The sequence below is a fragment of the Ptychodera flava genome, chromosome 14 (genome assembly GCF_041260155.1).
Source record: "Ptychodera flava strain L36383 chromosome 14, AS_Pfla_20210202, whole genome shotgun sequence".
In the NCBI taxonomy this organism is placed as follows: domain Eukaryota; kingdom Metazoa; phylum Hemichordata; class Enteropneusta; family Ptychoderidae; genus Ptychodera; species Ptychodera flava.
Genome location: NC_091941.1, coordinates 39,430,920 through 39,445,729, shown reverse-complemented (window position 1 = coordinate 39,445,729; position 14,810 = coordinate 39,430,920). Strand labels below are relative to the sequence as shown.

General features: G+C 38.0%; 2 protein-coding genes across 4 annotated transcripts; both read left to right on the top strand.

Moving 5' to 3' along the window:
* Window positions 1-2,200: 2,200 nt before the first annotated feature.
* LOC139150460 (E3 ubiquitin-protein ligase Midline-1-like) lies at window positions 2,201-8,040 on the top strand. 2 transcript variants are annotated; one of them, XM_070722844.1, is made up of 6 exons: window positions 2,205-2,832; window positions 4,622-4,717; window positions 5,014-5,247; window positions 5,536-5,558; window positions 5,912-6,126; window positions 6,516-8,040. In XM_070722844.1, exons 1-6 carry the CDS (start codon window positions 2,458-2,460, stop codon window positions 7,088-7,090), a joined length of 1,518 nt encoding a protein of 505 aa, XP_070578945.1. In that variant the 5' UTR covers window positions 2,205-2,457; the 3' UTR covers window positions 7,091-8,040. The 2 variants fall into 2 exon arrangements, with proteins under 2 accessions (XP_070578946.1, XP_070578945.1); XM_070722845.1 differs by lacking the exon at window positions 4,622-4,717 and having other exon boundaries at window positions 2,201-2,832.
* Window positions 8,041-9,028: 988 nt separating this feature from the next.
* Window positions 9,029-14,101, top strand: LOC139150459 (tripartite motif-containing protein 55-like). 2 transcript variants are annotated; one of them, XM_070722842.1, is made up of 5 exons: window positions 9,029-9,635; window positions 10,445-10,540; window positions 10,826-11,059; window positions 11,381-11,403; window positions 11,835-14,101. In XM_070722842.1, exons 1-5 carry the CDS (start codon window positions 9,180-9,182, stop codon window positions 12,703-12,705), a joined length of 1,680 nt encoding a protein of 559 aa, XP_070578943.1. In that variant the 5' UTR covers window positions 9,029-9,179; the 3' UTR covers window positions 12,706-14,101. The 2 variants fall into 2 exon arrangements, with proteins under 2 accessions (XP_070578943.1, XP_070578944.1); XM_070722843.1 differs by lacking the exon at window positions 10,826-11,059 and having other exon boundaries at window positions 9,045-9,635; window positions 11,835-12,840.
* Window positions 14,102-14,810: the final 709 nt, after the last annotated feature.

Sequence of the window (14,810 nt, the reverse complement as noted above, 5' to 3'; positions counted from 1 at the left end):
AGATATCAAATGGTTCTCCATTTACCGTTCCGATGCAACTCAACGATAGTTTACACACATGCAGACTCTATCAAGAAGTGGAATATGAGTTGTAGTTGAAATGCCATTTTCCTCCAAACGTTATCGTATACCACTTCTTAGTGCATGTACTTCTTAAGGCAACGTGCTGACAACTTCCAATGAAATTAGTGCGAAAAGAGTTCTGAAATTAATTAATAAGAGTTGGAATTTTCCTTCAGCTATGACAGTCCTCATCAAGGTTCTGTCCTTTTTCCACCAGTGAATTAAAATATTGAGAATTTATGTTTTCACTTTAAAAATGTAAAATTCGAAAATTTGACCCTCCCCAGGACAGGTTTTCAGAATATGACCCTCCCCCAATTTTTCCGACCCACCAAATGAAAGCTCCCTTAGGTGTACGATATGTAACCATGGTAACAGACAGTCCCAACGAACGGATAGTGAAGGGAGGGACTGTGATGTAAGTATTGCACCATAGGTAGTTTTGACGATTTGATATTGGCAGTGTTGATGAAGAGTATTTGATAGAAGTATGCAGAACAAGAAACGGTTGTACAAGAAGGAACAAAAATACATACCATAAATGCACGGATGCAAAGATTCTATTCGTAATGTTTATAAAATGGAATTTACGTTGAATTTGGAAAGTGGAATGTAGAACACTGTTAAAATAAATTCAAGACAATGTGGAGGTTTAAAATGAAATTTAGGGACTGGTCAGTTTCTTCGGCCTGGGGCCGGTGGATTATTTTTTGCCGGCGTCAAAAAATGGCTGATCCCCGCTGACCCCTATTCAAACTTCGAAAACAGGATGACTCCCCCGCGACAAAGGTAAACAAAAGGTACCGGTGAAATACAAATTATGTATAGTTTTTTGGTGTATTTTAAACATTCAGTCATTCTGTGTTTTAATGGGATGTTTGACATGTTAGTTGTAATATGACATCAAATCATTCAAGGCAAGTAAATCACCAGGTCAAAGGAACAAACAAAGAAAACAACAACAACAATAACAAAAACACTGTAAGATAGGATTATCACATTTTCAATTTTAAAGTTTGAGTACAGTATCATGAATGAACTGTAAATATATATCACACTGTCCACTTTCTGTGCATAGCCAGATGTTCAGAACTGCTGTACATAAAAATGGATGTCAATCATTAATATCAAGAAGATCTAGAGAACAACAGTAAAGTTTGATGGGTGTTTAGACTTGCCAGCCATCCAATTACATCTCCTGAGAAGCCATGGAGAGCTATTTTTATAAGTTGTAGCCAAATCTGATGTGCGCAGTGTCTGGGAGGACCTTTTCTTTTAACGTTGAGACCAACACGATTAGAACTCATTTGGGATAACTGGATGGTGAAGTAATGTTTGTTTGATCTTCAAATGTAAGCTTATCTGCTTTTCTTTTTATGAGTAATTTGTAATATTGCAACATTCAGCTATTAGAGCAGCTAACACTTTTGAGAAATTTGAAAAATATGAAGATCCAATTATCCCAAATTACTTCCAATCGTATAATGACAAAAAATGCGTTTTGTTAAATATCATTTTAGTCATGAAAAAAACTTTTTATTGAAAACATGTGGCACAAAGGAAAATAGTTGCATCAATGAGAACGAAAAATATTTTGTCATTTTTCTCTTTCTAAAATATGTCACTGTATCAAATGTATTGTGAAATATAAGTGCATGTTGCTTTCTAATACTGAATTTTCATAGAGAAAACAGAAAAGTATCAGGAATTTGTCAGGCTTTTCATATGAACTGCAGATTGGTACACTTTTTAAAATAGACTTTCATTTGCTAATCATCCAGATATCTCTGATATATTCTCTGATATATTAAAGCTATATATGTACCCGAAGGGTGAGTCGAAAACTGCGACTGAATGAAGCAGTTTATGGCTGGTATGATGCTTTGCATAATAGACTTTCGATTTGCAAACATCCAGATATCTCTGATATGTATAAAGCTAGGCGCCCAGGGCGCGCCAAAATATATGTTGATATAGGCCTAAAGTTACGCGCCCCACTGAATGATGAAAACCGTGGCTGGTACGAGTGTGACACGGTGTTGTTGTAATTCAAAAACACACTGACAAAGTAACGCTATACGCCTACTCACAGTACACTTTGTACGGTAAGTCAAATTACAAGACTTGTATTTCTGTTGTTTGCATCCTTTTGTCATTAACTAGGCTCAAAGTCTGACAAAGAGGAAAAACGTAACGGCGACCGAAAACGACATGAAAGAGATGCCAGATCCTAGGTACTTGTAATTCAACCGTTTTCTATAGAGTGTGATGAAGCCGCATGACATGTTTACACACGCAATGGACCACGGTATACTCACCTGAGCAGGTCACATAAGGTAAACGTTTGTTGCAATTATATGTCACCACACTGTGTGAACGGACTCTAACGAAAACATGGCGTCCGGTGAACGGAGTCTGGATCACCACCTATCCGGGGAACTCACATGCCCCGTATGCCTCGAAATATTTCAAGATCCTCGTAAACTGCCCTGTGAACACGACTTATGTCGCCAATGCGCTGAGAACCTTCTTCGGACAGGAGACGGTAATGGATTTAATTGTCCCGAGTGTAGAGAAACTGTAAACGTCGGGGACCAAGGAATCGATGCTCTCAGACGCAATGTCAGGTTGAAAAATATCATTGACAGTCTGAAAAGAAAGAACTCCGACAAAGGAATACGTCCAAGGGCACAACGTGTTGCCATACGGTCTGTTCGACAGAAAGATGAAAATGCCGAACTATTGTCCGATATATGTGACGAGCAAAAGGTAGACCTATATACCAAATATTCATAAAGCAAAATTAAACAAGCTATGTGCACAGTATCTTTTAAACATTTTAAGCACATCTGCATAAATTTTTCAGCCGACTGTTTCGATTTGCTTCACTTTAAATACTATGCAATAAGCATACTTAAGAATGTCATTGGTGTATGATGCCATACATGCATTTCCCTAGCAACCTGGCAAGTAACCGAAGCAGGGTTACATTTTAGGTGAAGGTACGTCACACACCTGGGCAAAGTTATTTCGAAGAGATCCACTCTGTGGCTGATTTAAATCTTCGAATTTGGACTGATATCAAACAGGACAACGCTTTCAGAGGTTTCACTCGGTTTTATTAAAGGGCGACGTCAAAAGTTCAATGAAGGATAAAAAACTTAATTCTTTTAGTTTGGGGGTGGGGGGGTTTTGACCTGAAAAAGTTTCTATCCTACAAATCGATTTAAGGTAAAAATTGCCAGGGGAATGAATATTTTGAAAAAATAGAGCAGAAATGCACACTTTCGTTTTGAAGCCAGCGGAGGGAGTTGTTTTAACACGGTGCAGAGCTGCACCTGGCCTAGTTAGTGTAAACAATGCAGGCTGTTGGCCTCTGTTGCACCATAGACGGTAGTTTCTCTACTGTCTATATGGTTATACTCGGAATTTATAATTGTATTTTGCTACATTTCTGGTGCACGTGTAGTCCGCCTGAATGGAGTAGTGTGAACTGAGTTATTACAACCACCAGGACAGTTGAGATAGTTTTTATACCTCTGGAAGGAGAAACCTGGACTTTATTGTTGTTGTTCTTGTTCATTCATTGATAAACTTAAAGTTTGTTGTTAGTATGTTGTATTTACATTTGATGAAACACAAAGTGTGTTCCCAATCTTAAGCCCCACTAGCTTTATCTTTTAGCATTATTTTTATGACTTTACTTTCAAACTAAAATAAGTTGGTGACAATGTAGTCATTTAGGTCTGTGTACACACTTATAACTCCCTGCCGGGGCTATATATGCAATTTTGAACAAGATAAAGATTACACTGCGATTAAATGTTCGCCCAAACATTAAATTACAGCCCCATGCAGAAAAGCTAAAACCTTGATACTATGCATATCTGCACTGAAATCTTCATATAAACTGCACAGAGTAGTCCAAATTGTAATACATAAGGGTGAATGTTTTCAACTATGACATTGTATGTTCTGATTCCTTTTTAATATTACCAATTTTTGAAAATGGCGGAAAATCTAAATGGCCGTTAAAATTTTAATTTACATGTGAAATGTTTCTGAAAGGAATGGTTTCCTAATACAGTAAAAGTTCATATCTCTTCAGAGGGTAGATTTCAGAAAGGAGAGAATAGGTAGATAATTTGAGGTCAACAAATTTCAAGAGTTACAGCTAGTGGGGCTTTAACGATGCATTACTTTGTTTCACCCCTAAATTGACTGATCCTTAGCTTTGCTTTACATAGAAAGAGCCTGGCAACAGGTTCAATATAAGTCAATTAAGTTTCTAGGGGTGTGGGGGGGGGTTTGGGGAGAAACTAAGGGAATTAAGTTTTTTATCCTACATTGAACTTTTGACGTCGCCCCCGGTTTTATTAAAGTGCCTTTTCTTTAGCGTCACTATTTTCTCTTTCGTTTTGTATGTCAACAAAATGGCGATAATCAGACTCTGTGCCCATGTGATAGGGTTTATCAGGCTGCCACGTACTTTAACAGGCCATACATGTATTTGTTTCGCACTGCATCGACGTATACTACATATAGGAATTTCTTTCAGGTGACTTTATCAAGAGACGTTGCCCTTCTCTCTGAAAAGAACGGAGACCTGGAAAAAAAGATTGAAATATTGAAGGAAGAAATCGTTCATATCGAGGTACTATTTCACCGAAACAAGTTGATTTTCAATCTGTTACAGTTCTGTCTGTCAATAATTATGCTGTCGATGATTTACTTAGTGTTAGAAGACAATATTCAAATTTAGCTCGAGCAGAATAAAATCATGAACCCTCAGATGTAGCACGCGGTCAAAGGTCATTCGGAGGGGTGACGAAGGTGGTATGTGGTAAACTCAGCCGAGGTCAGTGTAATAGTGGGTTCAATTGTTCTCTGTTGTTTCATATGCATTTGTTTTTCGGTTCAGCTTTAAAATCATTCAGATTCTTTTTCCAGGACACTTGCAAGAAAGCTAAGGACCTACTTGATGCTGAATGCGAATCCCTTATATCAATCATTAGAGAACGACAACGCATCATGACATGCACTGTTCACTCAGAGAAAGAACAGAGGATAGATATTTTGGAAAAGAAACTCGCAGAACTTCAGAGCAAAGCTGACCATGGCATTGCGGTGACGATATACTCACAGGAAACCATAACAACGACAGATCCTGCTTCTTTTCTACGGGTAAGTCATAGGAAAGACTGGAGACTGCTAATTCCATATAAAGCGGTCGTACAATCCGCTATTTTCTGAGGGGGTGTAGTCGAATTTAATGATTAACTACTTTCAGTCAAACATCGATTTCCAATCTATGAGGTGTATCCAAGTGTTCTACGGGTGTCCTAGTGAATCACATGGTTTATTTCAGCTACTGTGACTGTTCTTATGAAGAAGTATTCTTTATGTAAGAGACTTTTGAATTAAACCGACTATAATAATATTAATGTGTTTGCTCTCGATTCAAATTGACAGCAATACAAGGATGTGAAGGAAAGGTAAGGTAACTGCATTTATTTCTTTGACAATGATAGTGCAACTAGTGGTGGTAATGACAATGATAGTGCAACTAGTGGTGGTAATGACAATGATAGTGCAACTAGTGGTGGTAATGACAATGATAGTGCAACTAGTGGTGGTAATGACAATGATAGTGCAACTAGTGGTGGTAATGACAATATTTTCCATACTCTAATGATGGCGGCAATAAATACGTCCAATTTTAAGGTGTGATTTTCTTATGCACATGCTCACATACAGCCTGTTGGTGATAATCCGACTTTCATCTTCTACCCTGCTCCAGCTGACTAGATAAACATGTCTCGTTGTATATATTTTGATTTTTTGATAGTATTTCAGCGGCAACAAATGATATCAACGTAAGTTTAGGAGAGTGGGAGACGAGATGTATTCCTCGAGATCTGCAGTACGAGTTCAACTTTAATCTCGTGAAAACATCGTTGAAAAACCTAAACTTCTGTCGTCGCGGTATCCATGACAACCAGCACAGTACAGATTCAGTCGCAAAAAATGGTTCACAAACCGGCCAGCAAACAAGATCCGGAGGTGAGCTTCGTATGGAATCAGTGTTCTATTGAATGGATCCTGAAATCCAAATTTCAGACCATACTTTTTAGTGATTTTATTAGTTTTTCTGATCTGTACAGCTCTTTTATGAATTTTGTAGGACCCATGGAAGATTAAGGCCCAATAGGAAAACTTTCACCTTATTGGTATCTGTAAATGCTTATCCTTTAATGTGAATAAACAAACAAACAAACAAATAACTAAACAAACAAACAAACAAACAAATAAAATAAATAAATAAATCAATAAATAAATAAATAAATACGAGTTAAATAAAATAAATAAATAGGAGTTATTGAATGTAAACAGTTGACTTTGCCTCCCTCGTCGGTTCTCACTACGTGACGTATTTTCATCATATGTTTCAGGTTACTCCAAGATATCGTTCTCCCTTGACCCAGACACAGCTCATCGGGATCTGAAGCTAACTAATAAGAACTTGACAGTCAAGTGGGATGCCCTTGGCGCCAGAAATCGAAGAGTCAGTAACTGTGATCGACGCTTTGTTGGAGCGATAAATCCCTGCGTCCTTGCTGATAGAGAAATATACGGAGGTATATGTTACTGGGAAGCAACAGTGAAGGACTGTGTTCAATATCGTGTTGGTGTTATCAGCAATTCAAATATAAACAGAAAAGAACAACTCGGTTCAAACAAATTTTCTTGGTGTCTAAGAAACAATTACGGATCATTTAAAGCCTTACATGATGGGTTAGAGGAGAGCATACGTGTCTTTGATGATCCAATGAGTATTGGGGTGTATCTTGACCTGAACAACAAAGTGCTGGCTTTCTATGATCCACCGAGAAAGTTTCTCCTACACAAATGGTCCGATGTACCCTTTGGACCTGGGCCTATCACTCCAGCATTCTATATCTGCAAAGATGGAACCCTGACCATAAAGACAGACCTGAGTGTACCTTTCTTCTGCAGGGACGAATGAATTTTTAACGATATCTAATCCATTTTTCAACAGTATATCTTAAGATCTTCTTAACTAATAAGTAAATGATGAAAACGAAGTTTTCTTTCGGGGATGAATGATTTTGGGAGGAACGAGAGCTGAACTGCTTACAAGGAAAAATAAAACTGACACTAATATAGGTAAATAGCAGTCTACTCGTATTAGATTGTTGATACCGGTAATATCAACTCGCCATCTACTCATTGTGGGAACGAATTGTGAAAATCAACTCCGATTAGCAATGTTGGCCGACTAGGAAACAATAAATTTGATATCATCATGATATACATACACTGTCAGATTGGCTGTTAGAAAATTAACTTTATTTACCTATTGAATGTAGGGGACTCGATCCCAGTGATCAAGTTTGTTCAAGTCTGTAAGAGGATTATGGAGTTGTTATGGCCTTTACTTCTCCATTGAAATTGTAATCTAGCAAGTAAATTTCCTGGCAAGACAATCTGATGCATGCATGACACAGGCCTTTAACAAAATAGAATCCATCGTTTCATGCGAAGGCTATAGATTTCAATAGATACCCAATATCATTACTCAACGCTTTGTCAAGCCATTAAGAGCTACATTTACATGTCGAAACTTGCCAAGAGTAAATTTGTGGGAAAAGGTGAGCGAGAGTGAAATATTAAGTACGTTTTACAATTTTAAATATTAATTTTCGAACATATTTCCGGTTTATTTATTTGATGTATTTAATGTCTCTCTTTGTAACATTTTGTCTAATATAATTTGATAAATGTTTAAATTTATTTCATTATCTTTACAAAAAATCCACTTTATAGTATATAATACTTATCCGTATATCCAAATCAATCCACATCAATAATGTAGTACACGAGTTTTTTTAACGTTATAATGCCGCTGTTTATGATTAATACCAGCTAAATAAAAAAACCTGTCTTTTCCGATGACATTTTATTTGAGTAACCCGTCTATTATAAACTTTACTCGAAAAGCTTGACAGTAATTTTGATTATGGACGATATACTAGTAGTCTCGCTCACCCAGACTGCACTACCCGTAGTACGGGACTCTCATTCGATAGCCCCACCAGTCACTGTACGTGTGTATTAAAGGACGGCAAGTCGAGTCCGGGCTGGTCCTGTGCCTGTCCCATTTCTATCGCTGGCTGCGCTGCTCACAAAATAGGATGAGGGTCTCGCAGAGCGGTCTGGGTATTAAACCGAGACTAAGACAGATACAACCAAGCCGTTATTGTAGAGTGTCTTGTAATCATTTCAACAAGGCAAAGCACAATTTTTCCACGCGACCTCTATCCGCAGTCGCTTGTGGTTCGATACATCGAGCCCCTGTATGGATACTAGAGACGTTCCATACAGCGGGCTTTGCCATCACAGCGACTGAGCCTCCATCGTTATTATCATATTCGTCAAAGTAGACAAAAGTACGGACTTCATGCAAAAACGACTATTCTTGAAAATTTCGATTCGATACCAAGACAATAATGAATGTAAACCTTGAATTCCAAATTTTTTCTTTGTCTCAAAGCTACTTCTGAATGCCCACCGTTGAGGACTTGACGTGTACATCTGCGAATTTAAAATTTACAATCGTTTTAGTCGAAATTTATTCCCGAAATATGACTTGATTGCAATCTTAACTATCGCGCTCTTTTGGAGAAAATACAAAAAAGGTATAAAAAAGGTACAAAGTAGCTGAAAAAAAGAAAACATCGCTATTTCTTAACGAGTTTTCTGGTGTTGCGCAATTCTACGCTGCTCGTAAATTACCCAAGCGTCTTTTCTTTTATCACTTATTCGTACTGGTAAATATGGTTTACAGTTTCGATAATATACTATTGGCGTTAAGAACGCAAACATTAACGCTAGAGAACATCTGTCACACGAGCCACTGCTGTTGCAGTATACTAATATCAGCCCGACCATGATTAGGCCTACACTGTTGCCACTGTTATAATGGACAGTGAGCTCATGATGCTACATGCAGGTCGTATTTGAACTTTTGATGTAAAAATATCTTGATATGTCGTAATACCGTCGGTTGCGTATTACAATTCGTAGAGATATAAATGATGGCGGCAGCAAATTTGAACTTAAAAGGTAGGACTACAACTGAGGGATTAGAGTGCGAGCTGACGTGTCCAATATGTATGGAAATATTCAACCAGCCTCTTAAACTGCCCTGTGAACACGATCTGTGTCGGAGATGTGCCGAAAATCTGCTACACTCCCAGGCAGTGATTCGGGGGAGAAGACCACGAGCGTTTCGCTGCCCTGAGTGTCGTGAAAAGGTTGAAGTTGACGGAAGAGGAATAGACTCTTTGAGAAGGAACGTGCGCTTGCAAAATATCATAGATCGATTTGTCGCTGCAAGAAAGGATAACACACATGGGTATAGAATGGGGAAAACTGTTGATGTGGCCGTTGGCGGTGACGGATGCGTAAATAGCGAACTCCTACTCGATTCATCGACTGAAACCAGCAATAGAGATGGACAACAAATGAAATCATTGCAGCAGGAAAAGGTATTCAACGTTTAGTGTGTCAAATATAGATCATAAAATTATCTAATTTATTTTCAGGCCAAGCGCCCAAGAATTTTTGGCGTATTTGCATATTCATAGCTATTTTAGTTACGTGATGATGTAATGTTGAATTGATTGATCTGAATTACACATGTAATGTCATTATGGTCTACACCAATGGCCACACAAACAACAGAAAGTCCATTTTCAGGTATTACCTGTGTGAACGAAGTTTATAGATTTCTCCAATTTATGTTTCTTCACGGTATGGCTTAAAGTGAAGAGTGCTTTGTCATTTGATCCTATGGGCATTGTTGAAAAATCAAAGCAGTTTTTTGAACAGAAATGGTTTAACAAAGATTGCTTCTAAATGTAATGATTAATCAAAATATACTATACGTAAATGGATCTGAATACTGAATTAGAACTGGTCGTCATGTACGAGTGTGATCTAAACTTCTGCAGTTTAGCCAGCTATGGTCAGATTTGAACTGAAAATGCCCGTGACAAAGACTGCATAATTGCATAAATTATACGAATTTGCTGTGGTTTACACATCTGGCGGTTTTATTGAAGTTGATGCAGATCTTCTCAGTTAAGCGTAACATACCTTGCGATATATCGCCTGGTGTACAACAACCGGTATAAGCTTAACAATTCTATGTCAGTAAATAAACAATATATATTCGGAACACGTCAGGAGTTCGTTTACACATAGACAGTTCTTCCCCTTCTACTGTCTACAGTTTTCCATGTACAGCCATTACTACATGTCACTTTGTCACAACATTGACTTTATATTCCAACAGGAAACACTGATAACAGAAATTGATGAACTGTGCATCGCGAATAATGAAATGGAAGACTTTATAGAGGAAATGGACAACCTTCGATCTCTGATTAGGGTAGGTTGGAAACAAGTTCACATCGAAACACCCGTTTTTTCTAGATCTATCTTACCCAACAAGCTCAGTCAATCACAATCTAAACATCTTATTCTACCTAATCAAACGCCTTGCATGTTATCATGATGAAATGCCGACTGAAATTATCTTACGTGTTAAAATCCAGTATCAAAGATTCAGTGAAAGTGACAGGGTCAGGCAAACGAATTATCACAAATGTCTAGTTGTAAGATAAGTGTTTCTCGGTCTCTGAAACTTTCCTCGTGCCTACACTCACTTTACTAGGACAATGCAAGAAAATGCACACAACTCGTGAACAGTGAAATAGAATCTTTGATATCAACGATTAAACAGCGCCAAAACGTTTTGATAGAGAAGATAACCAAGCAAGAACGTGAAAAGTTGGTACTGGTTAATAACCAAATTAAAATGGGAAAGAGGCTGCTGGACGAGGGTTTGAATACTGCTTTGCATATTGAAGATATAGTTGAAAACTACGACAATGATTCACTAATACAGGTAGGGATCTTGCTAGAATCACATCGTCATATTTCACAAACTGATATCTAGATTTTAATCGTTCCTTCAGTAATTAGAATGTCTAATGTCATTTGTGACCATGCAACAGTGATCAACGTCAACTTTCCAAAGGAAATATCACCATGGTAATTTAGGCGCCCCGTGATATATTTCAGCCCGGCTTCGCAATAATCAATGTTTGTAATTTTTAACAACGATATATTATTATATGGATTAAAAAACACGACAACGACATATGTAACGATGTTTTTTATGCATTAAACACACTGATTTCAATTTATAATTTTCCCTGCATTCTAGAATTTGCAGACATTGAAGAATCGGTAAGTAGAATAAATCACACCCAATGAAAGTCATGGTATCCTTAATAAATCACACCCAATGAAAGTCATGGTATCCTTAATAAATCACACCCAATGAAAGTCATGGTATCCTTAATAAATCACACCCAATGAAAGTCATTGAATCCTTTAATATTTCAGCATATAATTTCGCAGCCTATTTTACCCTGTTGATCTGGTCCTTAAAATCTCGTGCACAGCTAGCTGTACTAAAAAATAGCGATGTCATCTAAGTCGCTCATTTCTGAGAAATGACCATGAAGTCAGTGACAACCCCGTGTCTGATTAGTTGTGGCATTCGATCCTGCTCAGCTGTGAGGACATTTTCGATTATCACCGGGTTCAACTTGGCTGTTGACTTCACCATTGGCAAAATAACTCACCTATAAACACATTTTATGATCTGTCTGCAGAATAGTTCAAGTTAAACGAGACGTGAATTCATGTCTGCAGGAACACATGGTAGAGCCAGAGTTAGGATTTGTGGTGGATTTTAAACTGCAGAAAAAAGTTTTGGAAATGTTGGATATCATCTCCAGTAAGCCAAATATTAAGCTTCAAATTGGTGAGTTGACGTCATCAGTGTTCGCCCCTGCCTACATTCAGGTTCCACAGATCCCGTTCGTTCCATTAATAACCGTTCGAAACACAACCATTCCCATGGCAACTGCATCATTTTGCCCACCCGGTGGCGTCAAGAGTAACTCGCTGCCGGAGTTCAGTTCACTGGTAGCAGCAATGACTCCGACATCTGCAGACTCATCGACGATATCGATACCGCAGGTCGACGCTAATCAATTAACTTCCACGGAATCCACATCAAAGTCTACCACCCAACTCATATGTCGGACACCTCATCTTCAAATGACCGGCAAACCTTGGACAGATAACTTGTTATCACCAGTTAAAAACCCCCGAACTCGTCCAATCTTTTCACTGGGTGATTTGACACACAATGCTGCTCCTCTGAGCGTTACCATGCCGACGGCTCAAGAGAATAGCTGCCGAAGCGAAATTCCATCACGAAATGAAGATTTACCATCGAGAGGAGCTATCCAATCAGTAAAGGGGACACAGAACCGTGGTAGACGTGCAAAAGAGATGACGAATCTAATCTATGATAGTAAAGCTTGCAACACAGACTCGGCATGTGCAATGCCGTTGTTGGTGGGAGCTTTTAGTGGCCCTCCGACATCTGTCAATAACGCTCGACATCGCGTTAGACCAAGAACATCTCCAGTTCATCGAAATGTCGATGACAGACGACAGGAAACATTTATTTGAGTTGTTTTGGAGTTGGCAAGTCGGGTCTGTGTGATGATTGGTTGCCTGATGGTGTTAGATTTTATTTCAATTTGTCAACATCACAACCCCCCGCTGGTCACAACCAGTTGTGAACGTTAGGGCCGGATATAAATCAGGGGGTGTTGGTGTTTTTAAAAATGAAAACTGCATAAAAAAATAGTCACCCTTCCAAGATGCTTCACGATAAACAGTTACACTCCAAAATTTCATTTTGCATTTTTAAATCAGCTAATTACTAATTTGCATATTTAACCGACTTTCCTATATGGATATATGTATATCAAGATTGACTTGACCAAAGTTGACAAAGCTTATATCATATATTAAAGATACTATGATATAACAGTAATGGAAGTCATTTTGCATTTTCAAACCTGATCAAAAAATTTACTGGATTTAGATGATGTGTATCAAATGGGTATGGCTGTTCCTCATCTTCAACGGACTCAAATTCCAAGCTGATGACTCACACAAATTTTACAGCCGTGTTTTAATTCTCATAATGACTTTGACGCTAGAATTTCTTGGTTTTCTGCAATGGAATCATAACTCTACAAATTTTGGTAAGGCTATATTTTCGTTTGGATGTTCAACCTTTTCCACAAAGAAAATGTCCTCAGATTCCTTTTCCATAATACTTCTTAAATCTGGCAAATGAATATATACATTCATCATTTTTTCTAGGTTACTTATTCATAACTATGCCTACACATCATTGCCGAAACTATGTAGTGTTCTACATTCAATAGATGTTCATGATCCGTATTTCTGTTCCTTCAGTTTTATGTACATGAGATAACTTGTGTAAAATATTGATAAAGAGCAGACTGATTTGGGAGTTGCTTTCCTTCGAACTGTCACCATGGTCACAATAGAACCAGGAGCTAGAAGAAAATATCTTGCATGTGTAATGTGACTGGTTGCAATATTTGATACAGCATTAAGAGAATGATACATTGCCTTTAAAGGGACAAAGTCGGCCATTTTTCATGAATTTTGTTTAATGCGAGATACAATTTATATTGTTTGATATGTTGAAAGATACTAAATGAATGGGTGACCATGCGTGTATTCGACCCCGGTTTTAGACACGATACATGAAACCATGGCGAAAATGAATTAATGGTCATGACCATTAATTCATTTTCGCCATGGTTTCATTGATCATGTCTAAAACCGGGATCGAATATATGCATGGTCACCCATTCATTCTGTATATTTCAACATATCAAACAATGCGAATAGAATCTCGCATCAAACAAAAATGATGAAAAATGGCCGACTTTGTCCCTTTAACAATAGTTTACCGAATCCTGTCATGTGTTTTTAAATTTTCACTATTATAGGGCTATTCACAGAATAAACCAATATATTTAAATATAGATTGTGTAAATGTTATTATATGCCAACATAAACCCCGAGATCTGTTTCCAGGGATTGACATGGCAACAAAAGCATTGTATGTTACAGCATGCATTCTCCAGATAGTGAGAAAATCAGACTTACAAAATTTTGCTAATTTCAGGCATATTGCGACAATTTTTAACTTCTGTTTGAACTATTCAAGTTTTCTCAAGCTGTTATGGAATCAAATTATTTGTTTTCCTTCACTGCCTATGTATTTTATTCCCAATCTTCTCCATACCTTCTCAGAAATACAATGGTTCTACATTGGTCAGTCAGTCCATACCACCTCAGAAATCCAATGGTTCTGCATTGGACAGTCAGTAATAAAACGGTTCTCCCCTTACATTGGTCAGTCAGTCCATACCATCTCAGAAATCCAACGGTTCTGCATTGGACAGTCAGTAATAAAACGGTTCTCCCCTTACATTGGTCAGTCAGTGCACACCACCTCAGAAATCCAATGGTTCTGCATTGGACAGTCAGTAATAAAACGGTTCTCCCCTTACATTGGTCAGTCAGTCCATACCACCTCAGAAATCCAATGGTTCTGCATTGGACAGTCAGTAATAAAACGATTCTCCCCTTACATTGGTCAGTCAGTCCATACCACCTCAGAAATCCAATGGCTCTGCATTGGACAGTCAGTAATAAAACGGTTCTCCCCTTACATTGGTCAG